Here is a 23178-nt window from a genome sequence, read left to right as displayed (position 1 = left end):
CTCATACCACATCGATCACGTGGAACCTCACACCATATCGATCACGTGGAACCTCACACCACATCGAACATGTGGAACCTCACACCACATCGAACATGTGGAACCTCATATCACATCGATCACGTGGAACCTCACACCACATCGAACATTTGGAACCTCACACCACATCGAACATGTGGAACTCACACCACATCGATCATGTGGAACCTCACACCACATCGAACATTTGGAACCTCACACCACATCGAACATGTGGAACCCCAAACCACATCGAACATGTGGAACCTCATATCACATCGATAACGTGGAACCTCACACCACATCGATCACGTGGAACCTCACACCACATCGAAAATGTGGAACCTCATACCACATCGAACATGTGGAACTCACACCACATCGAACATATGGAACCTCACACCACAGCGAACATGTGGAACCTCACACCACATCGAACATGTGGAACCTCACACCACATCGAACATGTGGAACTCACACCACATCGAACATGTGGAACCTCACACCATATCGAACATGTGGAACCTCACACCACATCGAACATGTGGAACCTCACACCACATCGAACATGTGGAGCCTCACACCACACCGACCATGTGGAACCTCACCCACATCGAACACGTGGAACCTCATACCACATCGATCACGTGGAACCTCACACCACATCGAACATGTGGAACCTCACACCACATCGAACATATGGAACCTCACACCACAGCGAACATGTGGAACCTCACACCACATCGAACATGTGGAACCTCACACCACGTCGAACATTTGGAACCTCACACCACATCGAACATGTGGAACCTCACACCACACCGAACATGTGGAACTCACACCACATCGAACATGTGGAACTCACACCACACCGATCATGTGGAACCTCACACCACATCGAACATTTGGAACCTCACACCACATCGAACATGTGGAACCCCACACCACATCGAACATGTGGAACCTCGCACCACATCGAACATGTGGAGCCTCACACTAAATCGAATATTTGGAACCTCATACCACATCGAACATGTGGAACCTATCATCACATCGAACATTCGGAACTTCATATCACATCGAACATGTGGAACCTCACACCACATCGAACATGTGGAACCTATCATCACATCGAACATGTGGAACCTCACACCACATCGAACATGTGGAACCTCACACCACACCGAACATGTGGAACTCACACCACATCGAACATGCGGAACTCACACCACAACGAACATGTGGAGCCTCACACCACACCGAACATTCGGAACTTCATACCACATCGAACATGTGGAACCTCACACCACACTGAACACTTGAAACTCAAACCACATCGGACATGTGGAACTCACACCACACCGATCATATGGAACTTCATACCACATCGATCATGTAGAACCTCACACCACATCGAACATTTGGAACCTCACACCACACCGAAAATGTGGAACCTCACACCACATCAAACATTCGGAACTTCATATCACATCGAACATTTGGAACCTCACACCACATCGAACATGTGGAACTCACACCACATCAAACATTCGGAACTTCATATTACATCGAACATTTGGAAGCTCACACCACATCGAACATGTGGAACCTCACACCACGTCGAACATTTGGAACCTCACACCACATCGAACATGTGGAACCTCACACCCACATGTGGAACTCACAACATTCGGAACTCACACCACACACCACATCGAACATGTGGAGCCTCACACCACACCGAACATTCGGAACTTCATACCACATCGAACATGTGAAACCTCACACCACACCGACCATGTGGAGCCTCACGCCACACCGAACATTCGGAACTTCATACCACATCGAACATTAGGAACCTATCACCAAATCAAACATTCGGAACTTCATACCACATCGAACATTTGGAACCTCACACCACAACGAACATGTGGAGCCTCACACAACACCGAACATTCGGAACTTCATACCACATCGAACATGTGGAACCTCACACCACACCGAACATGTGGAACATTGTGGAACCTCACACCACATCAAACATTCGGAACTTCATATCACATCGAACATTTGGAACCTCACCACATCGAACATGTGGAACTCACACCACAACGAACATTTGGAAGCTCACACCACATCGAACATGTGTAACTCACACCACATCAAACATTCGGAACTTCATATCACATCGAACATGTGGAACTCACACCACAACGAACATGTGGAGCCTCACACCACACCGAACGTTCGGAACTTCATACCACATCGAACATGTGGAACCTCACACCACATCGAACATGTGGAACTCGTACCACACCGATCATGTGGAACCTCACACCACATCAAACATTCGGAACTTCATATCACATCGAACATTTCGAACCTCACACCACATCGAACATGTGTAACTCACACCACATCAAACATTCGGAACTTCATATCACATCGAACATGTGGAACTCACACCACAACGAACATGTGGAGCCTCACACCACACCGAACGTTCGGAACTTCATACCACATCGAACAGGTGGAACTCACACCACATCGAACATGTGGAACTCGTACCACACCGATCATGTGGAACCTCACACCACATCAAACATTCGGAACCTCACACCACACCGAACATTTTGAACTCACACCACATCGAACATGTGGGACTCACAGCACACCGATCATGTGGAACCTCACACCACATCAAACATTCGGAACTTCATATCACATCGAACATTTGGAACTCATCACATCGAACATTTGGAACCTCAAACCACATCGAACATGTGGAACTCACACCACAACGAACATTTGGAAGCTCACACCACATCGAACATGTGGAACTCACACCACAACGAACATTTGGAAGCTCACACCACATCGAACATTTGGAAGCTCACACCACATCGAACATGTGTAACTCACACCACATCAAACATTCGGAACTTCATATCACATCGAACATTTGGAAGCTCACACCACATCGAACATGTGGAGCCTCACGCCACACCGAACATTCGCAACTTCATATCACATCGAACATTTGGAAGCTCACACCACATCGAACATGTGGAACTCACACCACATCGATCATGTGGAACCTCACACCACATCGAACATGGGAACTCTCACATCGAACATTTGGAAGCTCACACCACATCGAACATGTGGAACTCACACCACATCGATCATGTGGAACCTCACACCACATCGAACATTTGGAATCTCACACCACATCGAACATGTGGAACCTATCATCACATCGAACATGTTGAACCTCACACCACATCGAACATGTGGAACCTATCACCACATCGAACATGTGGAACTCACACCACATCGAACATGTGGAACCTCACACCATATCGAACATTCGGAACTTCATATCACATCGAACATTTGGAAGCTCACACCACATCGAACATATGGAGCCTCACGCCACACCGAACATTCGCAACTTCATATCACATCGAACATTTGGAAGCTCACACCACATCGAACATGTGGAACTCACACCACATCGAACATGTGGAACATATCACCACATCGAACATGTGGAACCTATCACCACATCGATCATGTGGAACCTCGCACCACATCTAACATTCGGAACCTATCACCACATCGAACATTTGGAACCTCACACCACATCGAACATGTGGAACCCCACACCACAGCGAACATGTGGAACCCCACACCACATCGAACATGTGGAACCTCGCACCACATCTAACATTTGGAACCTATCACCACATCGAACATTTGGAACCTCACACCACATCGAACATGTGGAACCCCACACCACAGCGAACATGTGGAACCCCACACCACATCGATCATGTGGTACCTGACACCACATCGAACATGTGGAACCTCACACCACATCGAACATGTCGAACCTCATACCACACAAGGAAATGCATTCATTAATTATTCTGACGAGTTCCGTTCATGTCGAGCCTCACGCTACCCTAAACATTAATTTCGTGTTATAATTATTTTTTGTAATCATAACAGGTTATTTTAACACACTAAGCCACTCTACAGCTATGCTCATCATTATTCCTTTATGATTGTGAGAAGAAAACAACAAAACAGTGTAAAGTGTACGCGGAACATGTTTTAGTGTTCGTGGAACATGTTTCAGAGAACTATTTTGATCAACCCTGTCTAAGTATCTGGTTGTTTCAGCGGTTAGCGATATGAATTGTCGTTCATTTCTGATATAGATCCATTAATTATGAATTAGATTAAACTTGGATGTCATGTACACTTGAAGGCATAATCTATTGTTAAATCATAAGAAGCCCCCGCCCCAAGCTATTCCCATGTATGTAAGATACATATAAATAAAATTTGATCCAATTCAGATTTTTCTCTCATAAGGATTGGAGCATTCTATCATTCTACGTCACCGGAAGTGATGTCGGACATATTGTTGTTTAAAGTCTTATCAAGACTAATGATATGTAAAGCATTAATCGTTAAGATTTGTAAAAACTGGCATGACAGAGTGTTGTCAACGACTAAATTGCACTTTGATATGTCTTCAACTTGTCTTAGAATTAGTTAAAACTTCATTAAAAAATTAATTAGTATTGATGTTGATACAAAACATTTAAAGTCATCTATAGTTTTGGCATTTTAACCTAAAATAGTTTTCCTCGTCCATGACCTTTCATCTCATCCTTTCCTGTTTGCTGGGGCCATCAGCTGTTCAAATATCCCTCATAAATGGTCCGTCCGACTGCCTTAAAAACTCTTGTTATCGCTTATCATGGAAAGTACCTAGTTAATCAACCTCACATTTCGTAAGTAGGCTCCATTTCGTCCCAAGAATTGTCCTTTATATTTAGAAACTGGTCATAAAAGCCGTATGACCATCTTGAATTTTGACAGAAGACGTTTATCATCGATTCTAATTGTGGAAGTACTTGTAGGCTCCCCTTAGTCTCTAGTGGTGTCTTTTCGATACCGAGACTGTTGAGAAAAACCAAATGGCTGACAGGTATCCATCTTCGATTTTAACAAAATACGTTCAGTATTGCTAATCCTTAATAGTGGAAATACTGGAACATTTCTCAAACATTATATGTACTTACCCATGGTTCCAAACGGTACCCTTTTGATTGTGAGACTAACTTGTATCTTTGTCAAATAAAGCCAATTTATGCAAACTATTAAGTCCATTTCCGAAGCATTATTATCGAAAAGAAGTATTTTGAAGATTTTAACATATTTTTATTGCTGTGATCTTGAATTCCAGCATGCTCCAAGTCCAAAATCAGTGCCCTGGGCTTTTGATACCATTTCCTTATAAGCACCATTTTCAAATTCCGTATGCGAGTTCCCCATGATCAGTGACGCCTTTTTCAAATTTGTGACAGATCATAGCTGAAAGGTGGCCATCATCGATTTCTGACAAAAGGTTGGTGTAGCTATCTATAGACAAATAATAATGAACTCTTCTTTCCTACGCAGATACCCATCCAATTAGGAAAAATTACCGAAAAATAAAACAAAATCACAAGAGCCTATATGGCATATAGCGCTTAATTGGCAAAATTGATTAATTCCTCTTCGTCCAAGAATGCTTCAGACCAAATATGATCAAAATTCAATCATTCCTACGGAAGGAGTAGGATTTCCAAGAATTTGCTCTATTTCCTCTATTGGGCTTATGACTACTTTTGTACCTCCTGCCGCAGCAAGCAGTTTATACAAAATTAACTCTCCTTCGCCCGAGAATGCTCAAGACCTAATTTTGACAGAATTAGATCATTCCTACAGAAGTAGATTTTAAAATGTTCACTTTTTAGTCCCGCTTCTCAGGCCTCTAGTGACAGAGACCCACCATTTATAATAAAACAAGAGGCCCATGGGCCTTAACGGTCAGATGACCTAAAAAATGTACCTCTTCCCCAAACATAGCGATTTTTAGGGGAAAAGGTGATGGAAGGACAAACGGAACTATGTCATAAGCTAACTAGTTTGGCCCTTTATGCCTAAAGAGCTAATAACCAATAAACAGCCTTCATGGATTTTGAAAATTAAAGTTTGTTTTTGCAAAAAAAAACTGCTTGGTGAAGAACTGGTGGACATTTCTTCAATTTTCTATGTGCGTTCAACTTTCCCAAGAGTTCTGAGACTGATCAGAAATTCAAAAGGGTCTAAAGGTATCTTTCTTGGATTTTTAAAGTTTTATTTCATCATTGCTGTGAAGAAATAAGAAAAAAAGAAGAAAGAAAAAGGGAATAATCCAACCTTGTCCTAATATTTTTTTAATAATAGTGTACTTCAAAGTTTTGTCGGTTTTCCCTGGGTGTAGGATTAAAACAAAAAATGTTAAGTCCATTCACACTTTTATTCATGAATCACTACCTGTACAGATTTCACATTGATGAATAGATCCAACTTTGAAATACTAGTACAACCATTTTATCCCTCAAAGTCTTCCTTCTCTAATAATTTCCTATCTTCACTGTAAACAAATTTTAAACTGTTCTGGTTTATATCACATATACATACATACATACATACATACATACATACATACACATATGTACATATATTTTACTTTTAATTTCCGAATTCATAAATTGGTCTTAAATAGACATAACATAATTTATTGGAATTTTGTGCAGGACTCTGTCCAAAGTAAAATTAAGTAGCCACTACATGAAATAAAACACTGTCACAAAAATCAGCATTCATTGAATACATTACTACTTTAAAACAAGGAGATAAGTACCCAATATTGTAACATCCAATCAACCTACAACAAGAAAAACAATAATGAGTCTAGCTTATATTGTCACAATTTCTTGTCCCACTACCCAGCTAGCCTCTTTTTTTTAACAGAAATGTCTGTAATTCTGAGTCTTTAAATCTGGTCACTTTTGCTGGGAAGTGGCTACTTTTTAGGCTTCCCTGCTACAGGAATTTCATACAAGGACTGATGCCTCCTTTTGGCATTAAGTGATAACAAACAGCACATTATTTCAGGGAATCTGACAAAAATTGTGAACCAAAAGCTCCATTAACTTTCTGATAAAAAATGAAAGACCACTCAGTTACTTTATAAGTGTTAGAGAAATTTTACACCCTCAAACTTTGTTCCAGGAACAAAAAACAACTTTGACTCTACAAGAGTTAAAGCATAACACAGTCCTACTGTTTAGTTATCCCCCACCCCCTCATACCACAATATCACTCAAACCCTACACATAGACACAATATACAATTAAAAAGAATAAGAGCATGAGAAACAAAGTTATTCACAATTCAAAATTCTGAACAGATTTTTCTGGTTTGTATACATCGTAGAATGGAAGCCTGCAGCTTTCAGTCTCTCATATTCATATATACGCCCTTTTTCACATATTTTAAATACATTTATACAACTGCTTCCAAATCCAAATCCTTTCATCCTAGCTATATTGTTATTGTTAACTGATGTCAAATACACATGATCTGGAAAGTCCTTCCACAACTACAGTGTAAATAGCATCTGTTCAAATACTTCCAATTCAATAAATGCAAGTAAGCTCCATTCTCATTTTCTAAAATGAACATTTGGACTATTCCCATTGCCTTCAGACAAGAACCTAGCAGCATACTATCAGAAACAGTGAAACATGAATCTGGTGACATCTCCTCCTTCCCACTAAATCATCAAAAGTGTATAAACTTAAATCTGATTCTGTACCTGCCTATAATGGATTACATTCAATTAACAATTCTTTTCAACAGTCAACCATCATATGGTTATATGGTTTGAGAAATTTAAGCGACATAAAGTACAGAAAGAATATTCAGTCTCAATGACATGCTTACTAATTGGAGACTACCAAAGTAATGTATGATATAAGCATTGATGATGTGTATATATAAAATTTTGTTATGAATATTTACAATATATTTGTTTTTATCCACAGCACTCTCTTTTTCCTGTACTGATTATTGGTGAGAACCTTTCCAATCTATAAATATCCTTATGGTACCCCTTATTGCCCCCCTCCCCCCAATACTGAATCAATATACACCTAAACTGAAACAATTTTCACCTACAGTGTATACAAGTTGCTTTGAGGATTTCAGAAAGATCACAGCCCAACATGCCTAAAGGGAGATAATCCAATTAAAAAAAGAAATCCTCATGGCACCGATACATTTCCAATGTCAATCGTCATAAAACTCACTTTTTATACTAACACATTCTAAATTTTTCCACTTCAATAAAAAGCAAAAATCTTACATATTGCTACCAAGTCTGGAAATATTATTTAGGCAAAGTCCCGTCAACAAAGTACTGGCAGTTAAAAGAGTTTGTTGGTTGTAATTTCTGTAATGGTTCCACTTAAAACACACACCGAGTGTGACTTCACTTTCGGTGTGGGTACATTGATCGCAATCGCATTGTTTGACAGACATTCTGATATCTGTTTTGAACTTGACTAGAACTTCCTTAGTATAATTCTGGTTCAAATGAGTTCTCCCGAGTTATATTTTGATGACGAAGACCTTGCATTGAGAGGAGCTGTTTTAAAAATGTTGTGGAAAAACGCATCACTTGGTGAGTTCGTTTGATAACCAATCCAAACCTTCATACAATCCAGTTCCTGCAGTAGCACATGCTGTCTGTACAAACCACTAAAAAACAAGAAATATTACAAATGAAAAGAATATTGTCAAAACTATCTACCATTTGAAAACATATCACCTATCTATTGAAAAGTTTCGATCTGATGGCAAGACTGGGGATGACCATACCATCTCATCTAAGTTATCTAAAGCATATATTTACTAAAGTAGTTCTTGTCTAAAATATAGATAAATAATTAAGTTTCTGTAAGAACATTGCTACTATGTCTTCTTACTGCAATACAATCTGATTTCCACAATGAAAATATTCAGAGCAAATAAAGCTATACCTATTTTTATCCAACTACTGGTACAACAAAAGAAATTTGTCAGGTACCATTTTCTGTAGGACAATATAATAAGACACTGAAATTTATAGCTGAACGCTTTTTATTTCAATACTAAAGAAGTCATTTTTCAGAAAAATTGCACATGGATAGGCTTTTCATAGTAACAAACATCAAAATTCCTCCATCTAAGTAACATATTGTTTAATCTGAAATACTTACAGGCTTTCCTCTCTTCTGATTTAAACCCAGTCTTTCTGTAATTTCACCAACACTCAGTGCATTAGGAAGATCTTGTTTGTTGGCAAATACCAAGAGCATAGCATCTCTTAGCTCATCTTCATTTAGCTGTGAAAGAATGGATTGATAGGGTTTTGGATTAATAAGCATTGAAATGATACAATTTTTATGTTATATCTGTCAAAAACAGTTTCAATCAACAGCAAGTTCATATGCCTTTTTTTTGACAAAATGAAGATAAAATAGAAATTGTGTCCCCAAATCTAAGGTGGAAAAAAATACTTCAAGTAGAAAAAACCACTAACGATCATAAAGTAGGAACTGAATTTTTTTTAAGAGATCTTGTCTATCAGAAAAATGGACTAGTAAATACAACATGTCTACACAATAAAATGTACAGAAAGTCGGTCATATAATGTTTCGCCTGAAATACATAGAAAAAGGTAAGATACATCAGTTTTCAAGAATTTTAACCTATTGGCACTCAAAAACAAATTGGTATAGGGAAATCAAAGGGATGAAAGTTCTATAATGAAAAAACAATTCTGTACGTCCATTTCACCATTTCATTCGATATAGAGGTAATCAGTTCTCAGAAAAAATAGTTAGGGGAAGTTGCAGTATAATGAAAATTACAACTTACCATTTTATTGAGTTCTTCTTTGGCTTCATCTATTCGCTCTCTATCATTACTGTCCACAACAAATATCAATCCCTGAAAACAACATCAATAAAGTAAGAATTACCACAGATAGTTTACTTTAATTTACCAGGTAGTCTCTTTTCTTGAATTTTTCAAACATATACAAATGTACCCACAGTGTCAGTGTTAAACCATGATTACTGATATATTTCTAAAGATTTTTCTTGATACTCTTAAGGGTCAATTTATCAATGTTTTCTTGGTATAGTCAAAAATTTTCAGATCTCATACACATTCTATATTTGTCAAAAAACAAACAAAAACTGTCAGACACATCAGTCCTTTGAACAATACATATATTTTTGTTGTTGATTTTTTTACCTGTGTGTTCTGGAAGTAATGTCTCCACAGTGGCCGGATTTTGTCTTGGCCGCCAACATCCCACACGGTGAAGCTGATGTTTTTATATTCTACTGTCTCTACATTAAAACCTGAAAAGTTAATAACATAGATGTAATTACATTAACAAAACACCATTACAGCAGATTTTCCCTTACTTCATATTTTTTCCTAACTACTATTAGTTCTTGGATTCTGTGAAAACAGGACTTCATTTTGTTCTGCTATAGTTGACAATAATGTTCAGTTAGTTGTTATCTTAACAATGTTTCAATGCAATCAGACAGTAGAGTGTAAATCAAATATTCCTAACTAAACTAATAGAAATACTTGATCTAATATTTGTCACTTTGTTGATTTTCTTAATTCTTCATCAAAGTGAGATAATTGATCATATAATCAAAATCTCCATCTACACAACTGAGGAGTTTTCCCTGTTAATATCAGATATAAAAGATGAAGATATGATTACATGGAGTTTGGTGAACACCACGCTTGATTGCTAATTTCAAGAGAGCCTGATCACCTTAACTATGATTGGAATGAAAGAATGTCAAACTCATTTAGATAAATGTACCTGATTATGTAGTTGAGATTTTGTTTCCATAATACTTGCTTATTACTATTTCTTTAAACTAACAATACCACAATACCACAATAACAAATGTGTAGAAATTATTTTTGATGTCATATTGTGAAGCACACAACATACACTTACCAATTGTTGGAATTGTTGTTACAATTTCTCCAAGTTTCAATTTATACAGGATTGTAGTTTTCCCAGCAGCATCCAAACCAACTATTAGAAGCAAAAAATGATAAATACAAGTACTATAAAAATGTTGAGCTAGAGTACCAGTAATTCTAGCATAGCCTTAAAAGTTACCATTAATCCTTTCTATGATATGAAAAGCTGGGGGTTTCCTCTCATTGTTTTTTCCTTTTTGAGCTAAAGCAGTAAAAGGCAGACAGGCAAAGATTGGTTCAAATGAATGTATGAAATCAAAAATTTGAAGCATTTTTTTTTTGCTAACAGCTAAATTTAAAATAGGGCAAAGAGTAGCAAAAAAAATCACCAAACTGGTATGAGAATAACTTTTGTCAATACCATCATCTTATATTAGTATCTAGAGACCATCTTGCCAATTTCATTTGATATGAATATCCATGAATCATATGGGCTCCATAAATTAAGTTGGTCCAGAGTTGGCCAGCTTGCATTGGATAGTTCAAATACTGGAAGTTTTCATTAAACAATATTTATCTAGTGTTGGTCTGAATATTCTATTCTAAGTACATGGTTATTCAAAACTTTCATACGCTTTAGATCTTGGCCTATTGGTCAATTTTCTGACATTGTCTCATCCTCAATACTCCAGGGGTTACAATCACTTTTGCGCTCTGCACCCCTGGAACATGTCATAGCAAAATTGAAGGCATATCAAAGTAATTTGATTGATTCAAGGAGAAAAGAACTGACCAATCACAGACCGAAATATGCTCCTTTTGAGGATTCTGAAGGAGCAACACCCAACTTCAAAGTTATTACACTATATAACGTTATTGACCTTGCCCCATTGTGAACAAGATATTTCAACTTCCTATTACAATACGACTCAAGTTCTATAAATAGTAGTAAATCTAGGAGTGGGAGGTTTCCTATTGCTTATTTAAACATGTAACTCGTTTGTCAAATTTGTTCTTCAGCTGATAAAAAGGGGGAAATAAATAGGCCGACTGAAACCGTTAACAGTACCGTTATTTCATTCCATTAGGCCATTACTGTATATGGACAATGTACTGCATCAAGTATTCTCCCAGTAATCAGCCAGGTATATAGGCCTAACTGATCCAGAATATTCGGACAAGGTCATAATTCTGATTGTATATAGGATAAGGGGGCCGATGGATTTCGGGAATGGGGTAGGAAGTGGGGGGAGGGATGCCAATAAGATAATGAATAACGTGACACTGACAGGTCTTGACTGAGTCAACACGATGGATTTTAGGTTAAAATACATACCCATGAGGATTCGCATTTGTTTACTCCCAAACAATCTGGAGAATAAACTGCTTATCGTTAAACCCATGGCGTTATCAACAAAGTCTTCAAAACGTCCAAGAAATTGTCACAGGCGGTTAGATAAACAATGGTATCTTCTTTTCTTGCCAGCTAACAGGCGTCGTTGTCAGAAACGTGGATTCTATGTCACTTTTGCCACGTCAATTTTGCCAACATCTAACATTGATGACGTACCATGCAAGTGCTCACACTGAGTAAATTTACGAAATGGTAAAAAGATGTGGAATGTGCAGTTTGATGAAATATTAAGAATTCATGAAAAACTTTATATTTTATCATACGTTACATTCCAAATCTTATTTAGACCATTGTCATGTGAAACAAATTGAAAATTTGAAATAGCTTGAAATAGCTATCTTGAACCAGAGACACAAATAGCATGCGTCTCGGTTTGAAATGTAAAGGTATGGAGAAAGAGTTACTTCCCTTATTACATATAACGGTTACCGATGCTGCTAAGCTTGCACTGCAAAGTCAGTTAATTTTTCGATATATAATCATAAAACACAGAGAAATCGTAATCGAACCCGGGTCTCTGACCATTCGCGCGATAGTTCCACCAACCGAGCCTTAATTAACACTTACGCTGTTCCTTTTCCTGGTATCAAAGGAATTGGAAAGGAGGTATGTGAATAAAAGCCAATCGTAAGAAGAGTTTATTTAATTTACAGGGTTTAATTTTTTAGGGAATTAATTAATTGAGCGCATTATCTACTGGTAATTCAAAAATATAACTGGAAATAGCTGTTAAATGATATAAGAAAGGATATGTACATGTATTTAGAAAATTCGATTTAAGACATAAATGTATTTTTAAAAAGTTAAGAAATGTGTTATTGTTACATGGTCAACAGTTAACATTTAGCAATAGCTACTTAATAACAATACCAAAGTTTAATAATTGAAATATTTATAGGTACTTTAGTTCAATACATTAAGACGGGAGTTCGGCTACAAGCAAAATCAGTATTGGCCTTTTTCAGTCACTAATATAGATTCATTATAACAACTTACGACAAATTTGAAAACTCCATCTCAAGAAATTAAATGACATCTTCTCCCACTGTTACTTTGGAAATGGTGAACGTAAACTAAACATTATTCATACAAAATTAAGGTATAACTGTAATTCACTTAATTATGATCTATTTAGAGTTAACATTGTTTATAACCCTGCCTGTATATGTGGATCTCCTTGTGAAAACGCCTATCATTTCTTTTCCGATTGTCCTAGTTATCGATACCAGAGGTTAGAGTTGTTTCGACGTCATTTGCCTTCTTGTTTTAATTGCACTAACTTCACTAAACGTCTTACCCAGCAGGGCCAATATTGTTGAATAGTTGAAATATGTAACACGGGCGATGCCGTTAAATATGTTGTTCTAACTTGTGCCCGATCTCATTGTCTCTTTTTTGGCAATAAGATTGTTTAAACTAAAAAAACAAAAAACAAATCAGGAGCACCGAAGATTAGGTTGTGATTTTCAAGTTTAAAAACTCCTGTCTTTAAAATGATTATCTCTCAAGAACACCTAAGATTAGGTTGTGATTTTCAAGTTTAAAAACTCCTGTCTTTAAAATGATTATCTCTCAAGAACACCTAAGATTAGGTTGTGATTTTCAAGTTTAAAAACTCCTGTCTTTAAAATGATTATCTCTCAAGAACACCTAAGATTAGGTTGTTATTTTCAAGTTTAAAAACTCCTGTCTTTAAAATGATTATCTCTCAAGAACACCTAAGATTAGGTTGTGATTTTCAAGTTTAAAAACTCCTGTCTTTAAAATGCTTATCTCTCAAGAACACCTAAGATTAGGTTGTGATTTTCAAGTTAAAAAACTCCTGTCTTTAAAATGCTTATCTCTCAAGAACACCTAAGATTAGGTTGTGATTTTCAAGTTTTAAAAATTGGAATATGGGGTACAGTAAAATCATGTGAGTATCATTCAAGGAAATAACCCTAACAAAAGTGAACGTAGAAAATTGAAAGACGCATTAATAATCTGTTGAAGCAAAAATTGTGTTATGTCATGTTGTAAATTTGTTATAAAAATTTGCTTGGACAACTCGTACCGTGATCAATATTCTTCAAACAGGCCAGATACATTGTTTATTTATTGGCTGTAGATAAAGATATTTGGAAGATGAACAAGATCATGATAATCAAATCCTTGTTACACAATCTTTGATTATTTTTATCAGTATCTACTTCTACTGATTCAATACACAATTGTATTTCTAAATTTCCTATCTCTTTATCAGGTTTTTGTATATAGCATCAACTGATTCGATAAGACAAAATTGTATGGAGGCTGTGTTGGTATGAATTAAGCTAGTGACACAATTTGCAGCCTGTTCAGTTTTGATACTTGAATAGCTATAGTTTTTTATTGAAGCTCCGTCAGTTTAGCATCGTTATGATCAAGGGCCAAGTACTAACAATTAAATATAACATTAAATAAAGGTGTATTTAAAATGCAGATATTTCTAAGAACAAAAATCTGATGGCTTACTCTTTTTAAGAATATAGAGATATTAAAAAAGGAAATAAATCGATTGGTTAGTATTGCCTAGTAGTTTTCTCATGGCATGTTCCTGAACTTCGCTAGTACTCTGGATGTATTACTTAATTTACTCTAACACATCAACTTTTTTTCCTATTGTTAATACTATTATTCTTTTTTCTATATTCAACACTAATAGACATTGTGCATTACTGATTATGGGCCAGTCAACTACTTTTTTAAAAGTTTGATTAGAGTTATCTCCCTTGACAAAAAACCTGCAATATCATTAGTTTCTCTTTGGTTAAAATACCATAACACAGTGTAACGAACGTTATTTGAATGTATAGAATAAAAAAGCATTGCAAATAAATAATGATTATTTGTGATATTCTTAATTTTAATTGCCTCAAAATTATAAAAAAAACCTCAAATCAATGTAAAATCAAAGAAATCAAAACATTTTCTATCAAAAATGTAAATATTTTCATTCAAATATATGGAATAATACATGCTTAGCTGCATAAAAGAATCATCTAATGAAATATCAGATTGGAAAGAACCACTGTGTACAAAATACAATCCTCAATACACAAGGGATAGAACAACACAGTTTCATCAAAATTCCAAATTGGAATGATTAAGAAATTGAGGGCTTATATTTCTTTTTATAAAATGTATAAAGAAAGCATCACTACATGTTATTATTATCATGTTAAAATACGAAAATAATATCATGATGATCCTGTCAGATGACAAGCTAAAACAAACATGTTGATGTATGACCAAGCTATGAAAATTGATCAATGGAAATTCCATGTACATGCCACAGGATTTGGTGATATTAATAAACAATACTTTTAAACAAATTTTTTTATGTTTTGTTCTGTAACGATGAAATGTTAATCTATAGTAACCCCACCAATTGATTTTTAAAAAAATCGTCCAGTGCACAGGATACACCGTGAGTAAGCTCAGTGGGATTCACGCAGCAGGGATTTGGCAATAATTCCTAACCCACTGACTATATACATATATTATAGTCAGTATAATATATATATGGTCCCTGGGTTGAGAATCGTATCAAGTCCCGCTTGGTTGACACCTGTCTGTTTGCGACAACTTATTTTGCCTGACAATTTATGGTAATACTGGTGATATCTTTGATGTGGTGTAGCCGTGGAGATTAACATCTTTGGAATAACATAGGTATTCCTTTTTTTGGTTTGAAAAAATCTTCTAGTGCACTAAATACACAGTAAACTTCTTGGGGCCGACCCCTCTACCGTTAGCAACAATTACAAAAATGATTAGAGACCCTGAACATAATGATGTTTTCGGGTACTCCTGTTAGTAAATATCAAAGTAAAATAGTATACACAATTCTGGCTTACACTGTCTAATGCTACTGTTGGGTTTCCCATAACAACACATGTACATGTAGTAACGTAAATTAAAGACATGGACCTTTGACTGGTCGGTCAAACCAACGAATCGTTCTATTCCGCAACACCCAGATGAGCGGGGTTATATTACCCAATCGGTTGTGAAAAGGTACGTGGTCATGTGCCCGACCACAAAATGTTTTTTCGGGTAGTCTAGTTTCCTACCGCAGTAAGACTCCTCGCACGTTCAATCTGGACAAACAATTACAGGACTTATTGTGGTCAGTTAGCTGTAATTACTAGCGTTGATCACTTGGTGTGGATTCTCTACACGCGTTTATTATAAAACAAATGTGTTTTGCAAATTTTGTTAAAAGATTAGAATTTATCAGCGGCAATAATCTGTGTCTCGATCGTTTTTCTCTCCAGCTCTCAGTTTTAACTTGTCAAGAAAGATAACTCCACACAGATAAACTCATTCCAGTTAAGTCATCATACACGTCACTAGGCTCCTACTATACAATGTATCTAAAATGCTAACTTCTCCGTTACGAATGATAGATTCTACAATAGAGGACCACAATCATCCTTAAATCAACATATAGATAATCTATATTATATCTAACCATACTATGTGACTTGGAACTCAACATTTAATCAATATTTCCGATTCTAAACACTGGTATCAGTTCACCTGATATAATGCTCATCACACTAGAAATGGAGGTTATAATGGATATATAGCGTTGCCAGTCTATAACATCGTGTATGTGCTATAAAAATCAATATCCTCTCATATCTGTTTATATTATCGACGTTTTGTTGTTCTATACCTCCCTCCAGGTACAATAACTACGATGACCTATTCGAATTGCTTATCTTTCATGTTATAGATATTTCATTCCTGAAACGGAATCGAGGAATCCGATTAATGAAGACTTTCATAATGAACATTGTAGGTAGCCAATATCGGGATTATAGAACAGTATTAGATACATACACCGTACTACGATGGTTCATACTAAATGTTATCACTTGTTCACTGCCCTGGCTTTTACTTTGATAATATGAAATTATCGAAATAACTTGATTTTCATGACAAGTGTCGTTACTACTTCTGTTTTCGAAAACTGAATAATTGTTTGCCATAATATTTCGTGGAATCTGAGCTGGAACTATGAAGAACAATGCTTTCCCCAAAAAACCCGAAAAACAGGAAACGATTGATATGTCCACACTAACCCCCCTAACCCCATCCAATGACGTTAAAAGTTCATAAATATAGAAAATGCATGTGAGAGTCACCTCTAATAGAGTATGATTATAAAGCCATCTTTAGAGATTTCTGTTAACTTCTGTAGCAGTTCTTTGATCCACTTAATTAAACGATGGCAGTAGTGTTCTTTCTTTTGTGCTGGCAATGTCAATAGTTTCGGAATAGATCGACAGGTTACTTACCGTGACGTCTTTATGTACATGTGTGAAGAAGTACATGAAGTTGCTTTTGTGTCGAAATGAAATTAAATCTACCTGACCGAGGTCATGACTTGCGAATTTGGAATGACGCCAATCGTGTGTTATACATACATAAGTATATGCCTCAGCGATTAAAAAAATAGATAGAATACTTAGGTATATAACAGCTACCATGGTGCGATATTTTAAAAGGAACGCCTTAAAGAAAAAGGGAAGGGTAGTTTCAATCGATTTAAACATTAGTGATTGCAGAAAGAGACTAAATACTTCTGCCACGTGAGAACCGCATAAGACTGATATACAAAGACAAATGCTACACTATGATAATCATTGGGAATATAAAGTACTTGTTAATATCCTCTACTATGCATACTATTGCGCCGATAATAATAATCCTCGATAAAGTGATGAATTTTTCAAACTTTATCTACATAGCTCTGTCAATCAATGGTTTTTGGTTTTCGATTCCTTTGTATCAGGATTGTCTTGTGTATCGCCGTTGGGTAAGATCATTTACCCCAATGGCTTTAGATGTCATGCGACGAGCCTCCTATTAGGTTTTCATTGAGATAGGCACCATCTCCTACAAGAATGACCCGTCTTAAAATGACACCTACTGTTGAAGGAGTGAAAAAATCAACGAAAGAACAAACCAGTAGACCAGCACTTTACAGCGTCTTTCATCATGAATGATTAATTACTAGTTCTTCACAGTATATCTTATAGTATAGATAAAAAAAAACTTAGAATTTGTTGGGAATTTACATATCAATTGCTATGTCATGATCCCCGTCTACCCCGAGTTATCACTTATCTGTAAATGTCAGAGATACATCCCATTAGGTCACTTTTATAGCGGGAACCGTACCATAGAGATACACTCTACTATCGATCGACACTGAATACATAATGTGCAGCAGGGATCAAACAAACGTGGGTCAATAACGCATTTTAAAGGTAGTGTCCGTCGTCATGTATGATCAAATCGATTGTGCAATATGCAATCTCTCTTTATGATAAAATGCCATCATATTATTCAAGAAACGCCCACATTTTCAAATTTCTATTCGTCGTGACGAATCGTATTCTCGTTTTTCCTAGTTCTAGCTGCGCCATATATTTTCAATATATATTGATCCTGTGTAAGCTTTCTTGGTAAGCCATTAGACGCGAGACATACAGATATTCTAAATCTTAATAAGAACCCTATAAAGCCGAAAGATATCACAAATAGTTTACAACATATCTTAACTTTAGGTTTTAGGGTATAAATTTTGACATTGCTCCTTTCATATATTCTACGATAGTGTACAGCCTACCATTTGAGGCGACTTACTCATGGTCGAAATTGAAGTTTGGCCGGTTATACAAATATTTAAATAGTGAATTCGCAAGTGATTACTGCTCTGCGAGTTTTACATTCATTTCACTGAGAATCTATGGTGAAGTTTTCAAAAGTTCAATTCAGTGGTAAATATCTAACCAAAATACAACGTAATTTATATATACTTTATAGAGCAGGTCCCCATCGGAATTCTCAATGGGAGTCCAGTATGTCACGCGGTTATGGGAAGTGATATGCATGCTCACTTGTGAAAGGAAATTGACAATTGACAAATAAATACAAAACTTGGGTCATCCTGGTGATTTGAACAACCCTTGTAAAGCATAACTTTCGCACGTATTGCCGGGGATTCGACACACATATTGAACCGTGATGTACGGAATTTGCGGAACACACATTTTAAATTCTCATGTATACCGTTTCCATACAAGCGTTAAAATTTAAAGATTATCGAATGCTTGTTTTATATAATGCCTACCAATATTTAAAAAATGATATTGAATTTGGATATATACATGAAGTTTATTTTCCGGATATATTCAGGTTTTTCCGAGAAGGATAACGAAGAGCTCTCAGTCTGACGGAAATTCCCGAGTAACAGTATCTTATTGAGCATAACATAGTGCATGCCTTGACATTTTACAGGTCAATGAGATGCAAAATGTTCGGCTTGCCCGAACTGTCGTCAAAGCCAGGGTCAAACAGAATAAAAATGTTTCAGGCTTCCGAACCGTATTTCCATCGTAAGTTATTGTCCTTTTCCTGTTCACGTTTAAAAATTAAAAATATCTTTACCTCATTTTCAAAATTGAATATTTTGATATAAATAGAAGTATTTTATCTTCTTTGTCTGGAGACCTGAAACATGATTCTTTACTTTTATACATTAATATAAACACAACAATAAAAGACAAGTGTGGTTTGTAAAAAATATACAATGAGTGTTTAATAGTTCAAAATATGTTGAGAATCCTGAGCAGTGAACAGTCATCCGCGTCATGTAAACGTTCATACTAAAGAGCTAAAAGGAAAACCTCCCATTATACAGTTTCAATTTTTTAAAAACGAGTCTTGATTTCTAAATATAAAACCGAGAAAATGCATTTATCAACAACTAGTAAACTAATTTGGTGTCAAAGCCTTGAAATACTTGCAAGGAATGTCTCGTTTTCACAGATGTTCATTTAGCTCGTTGGATGAATGTCAGACTAGAAAATCTGGGTTCTCTCGTCCCCAGTGGATCAGGCGAAGTTATTATATCTAACTTGTAGTTCCTAAGTCCGAATTATTCTGAATTATTCTATCGGTTTTCTTACATTTACCTATATATCGATTCCCGACTGAAATAAGAAAATCGATAGAACGTCAGAATACATCGGGTTAGTTGTTGGTTTGACACTCAATGAAAGGAACGACAACTCTGAGTAGAGATTCAACATGTAATGAAAACTTCGTCAGGTTCCTGTTTTACCCATTATGGATGTTTGAAGTGGATCACTAACAGGTCACATTTATAATTTGACCTTTTGAACTATGAGGTATAGAATACATTATTCTGTTTTCAGGTCAAGGACAAATAAATGTTTTAACCCGATTTGACGGGAAATAAGACTAATGACTTCCAAATTGTATCTATTGCTTTCATTAAAATGATGGCATAATCAACACATAATTACATCTTACTAAAAGACCCATATTTAAAATACAAAATACATGCACATTTCTTTAAAATCACAAAATAGCAAAACAAATGAGGATTGCACCAGATAGCACGAAACATGATCCCTGAACACAGTTCATTTTCGTAGACAGCGACTGAAGCCAGCACATTTGACTGATATATTGTAATGGTGTGGAGATTACTACAACCTTTTATCACTCCTAAAGATGTCGATACATCATTTTACAGCTACGCTGATGATAAAAAAATGAAACGGGATCGTGGTATCCCGTTTCAAGATAGAGAATACCAACGTCGCTACAAATCGGCCTTCTAAGGAATACACAAGACAATCGGTGTAATGGTTACATTGCTGCATATGTGACTGCCAATTACAGTACATGCTGTTTGTTCTCTACCATAATCGCACAGGTGTACTGACACGGCCTTGCAGCATGTATATATATATTCATTTTGATTGTCTGTGACCTAGCCAAAACCAAAACGTACACAACAGGCGGAGTCTTTAATAATCCACACACATTTTTCTAATCCTAAAACAAAATATCACCAGTGTTGTCACAACACATCTTTACCGATAAACACATGGATCGTTTCCATTAGCCCTTTCTATATCACTTGATAAGAAAGAGGTTTTCGTCAAGATGTTTTCATTTCAAAATAACAAAAATTCCACAACTGCCTACGAATAACGGTCAATTTGTTATAAAAGAGTTCTCCTTTGAGTAAAATGTAAAAATAACAAACAGCGAGAGTCTGCTTTCCTGATTTTGCGTGTTGAGTCGTCATACCCGTGCCTCAAGAATTAGTAGTGTCTTTGTTTGTAACAAGATATACATTCTTAACGGTATAGAACATTATCATCCCATGCGCCAGGTCTCCAATTCCTGTCTGGTATTTTCAGAAATCGTACCCTCCTGCTTGTAAACGAATGTCACCAGAGCCTTCCGTATGTTAGTGGGTCCAAATCGGCTCTTTGCCATTGCCTTGTTGATTGAGAGCATTATCCTGTGTCTACGTAATTGGTCCAAATTGTCCATTCCTTTGATAAATACACTTCGGTCATCCATCTGCTTGGTACCTATTTACGAAGTTTGTGTAGTTTTTTTCGCATTTTTCTACAGATTTAACGTAATAGTTATCATCCTGAATCGCCATTAGAAGGTCAGCTTGCACCAAACAAACATTTTCGAATTTTGCAGCTTCCGTCTTGGACAAACTTTTCGCTTTTGAACATCCTTTTGTTTCAAACAACCGGACATTAACGATACTATCATCTTCTAGTGTTCGGATATTGTCGTCAAAGAAGATGTGATGGACATTCTCATCATAAGGGTCAACATACAGCGGTTTTGCTGCTTCATGACTGTAGTTGTTGCCCTGCCAGTGTATGAAATCGTCTTTGTACCCTGAAATGCCCTCCTTTGCACTAAGCATATTGTAAATTGCACGCTCTTCCGTGACCTCGGATCTTTCCGGAGCGTCCTGGTCGTCCCTAACCTCTATGGTTTGAAACACGCATGAATCGTCGTTTTTCCGAGTAACAAACCCGGGTGGGAAAGTTACTTTCAATCCGAGATCTTTGATTGGAAATTCGGGATGATCTCCTTGTAGTCCTTTAGCGAGGCTTGTAATGACATTAGGGGCATCAAGCCCATATGTACGGAAAACAATAGCAAAATCACGATTTGTTTCTACGAGATGGTAAATAAGTTTATACACAGATTTTAAGAGGTAGTGATAAGGTTTACCATCTTTTCCAGCCATTGTCATTCCTTCATGGTCAGTGGTCACCGGGTGTTTCCACCTCAACGCGTCCAAAGTTGAAGAGAAATATGGTAGGAATGCCTGTCCAATGTTCTGTGTAAAATCTCCGGTGACTAACCTAAGCTTATTCCTGTCTGTTGGAGTTTTAACCAGAATTCTTTCCATGTGCTTGTAATATGTTATTGCACCGGGCGATGGAGGCGTTAGAGATGTTTCATAGGACTCCCAAACCCACGTACCTTTTGAGGGTTCCTGTCCCCACACAACACCCGTCAGAAAACTGTTCAGGGCCTGCTCCATCGAAACATTGGTGACAGAATCCGAAACCAACACTGTATTCCTGATATCAAAATGTATTATGAGTTTCCTTCGTTTGTCGTTGACATTGTTTACCCTAGTAGCCACTATTTCGTCGCCATTTTCTGTTGCGACGTACGCCATACCCAATTCGTTAGCAACGATGTATTCCTCTAATATGTCCATGTTAGTAAAATGCTATAAAAAGCCGTCTTCATTCGTCCGCACAAAACCTGAGAATGGAGTGCACATGAGCTCATTCAGGTAATAAATAAATAAATAAATTTAAGAAGCACGCCAGGACTTGACGTGGTTTTTACCTGTGTACAAGTTCGGCATGCGCGTAAAGCCTTGATGTGTTCAGTTAATCAATATCCACACAGCGACTATAAATAGATATTACCGGGTATATACC

General features: G+C 36.7%; 3 protein-coding genes across 3 annotated transcripts; 1 reads left to right on the top strand and 2 right to left on the bottom strand.

Annotated features, from left to right (window-relative positions):
* The first annotated feature begins 689 nt into the window (after nucleotides 1-689).
* Nucleotides 690-1796, top strand: LOC132555061 (histidine-rich glycoprotein-like). Its single transcript, XM_060219402.1, has one exon. The coding sequence runs from the start codon at nucleotides 690-692 to the stop codon at nucleotides 1794-1796; it is 1107 nt and encodes a 368-aa protein (XP_060075385.1).
* A 4569-nt stretch (nucleotides 1797-6365) lies between these two features.
* On the bottom strand, nucleotides 6366-12457 carry LOC132555086 (ADP-ribosylation factor 4). Its single transcript, XM_060219424.1, has 6 exons — nucleotides 12251-12457; nucleotides 10946-11026; nucleotides 10210-10319; nucleotides 9829-9900; nucleotides 9168-9293; nucleotides 6366-8667 (listed from the first exon to the last, which is right to left on the bottom strand). The coding sequence occupies exons 1-6, from the start codon at nucleotides 12315-12317 to the stop codon at nucleotides 8584-8586; spliced, it is 540 nt and encodes a 179-aa protein (XP_060075407.1). The 5' UTR covers nucleotides 12318-12457; the 3' UTR covers nucleotides 6366-8583.
* A 9304-nt stretch (nucleotides 12458-21761) lies between these two features.
* On the bottom strand, nucleotides 21762-22949 carry LOC132555059 (uncharacterized). Its single transcript, XM_060219400.1, has one exon. It carries the CDS (start codon nucleotides 22947-22949, stop codon nucleotides 21762-21764), a length of 1188 nt encoding a protein of 395 aa, XP_060075383.1.
* Nucleotides 22950-23178: the final 229 nt, after the last annotated feature.

Source organism: Ylistrum balloti, unplaced genomic scaffold, assembly GCF_031769215.1.
Source record: "Ylistrum balloti isolate Yb309-2 unplaced genomic scaffold, AGI_CSIRO_Ybal_v1 Utg370452, whole genome shotgun sequence".
NCBI lineage: Eukaryota > Metazoa > Mollusca > Bivalvia > Pectinida > Pectinidae > Ylistrum > Ylistrum balloti.
This window is presented reverse-complemented; position numbering and strand designations above follow the sequence as displayed.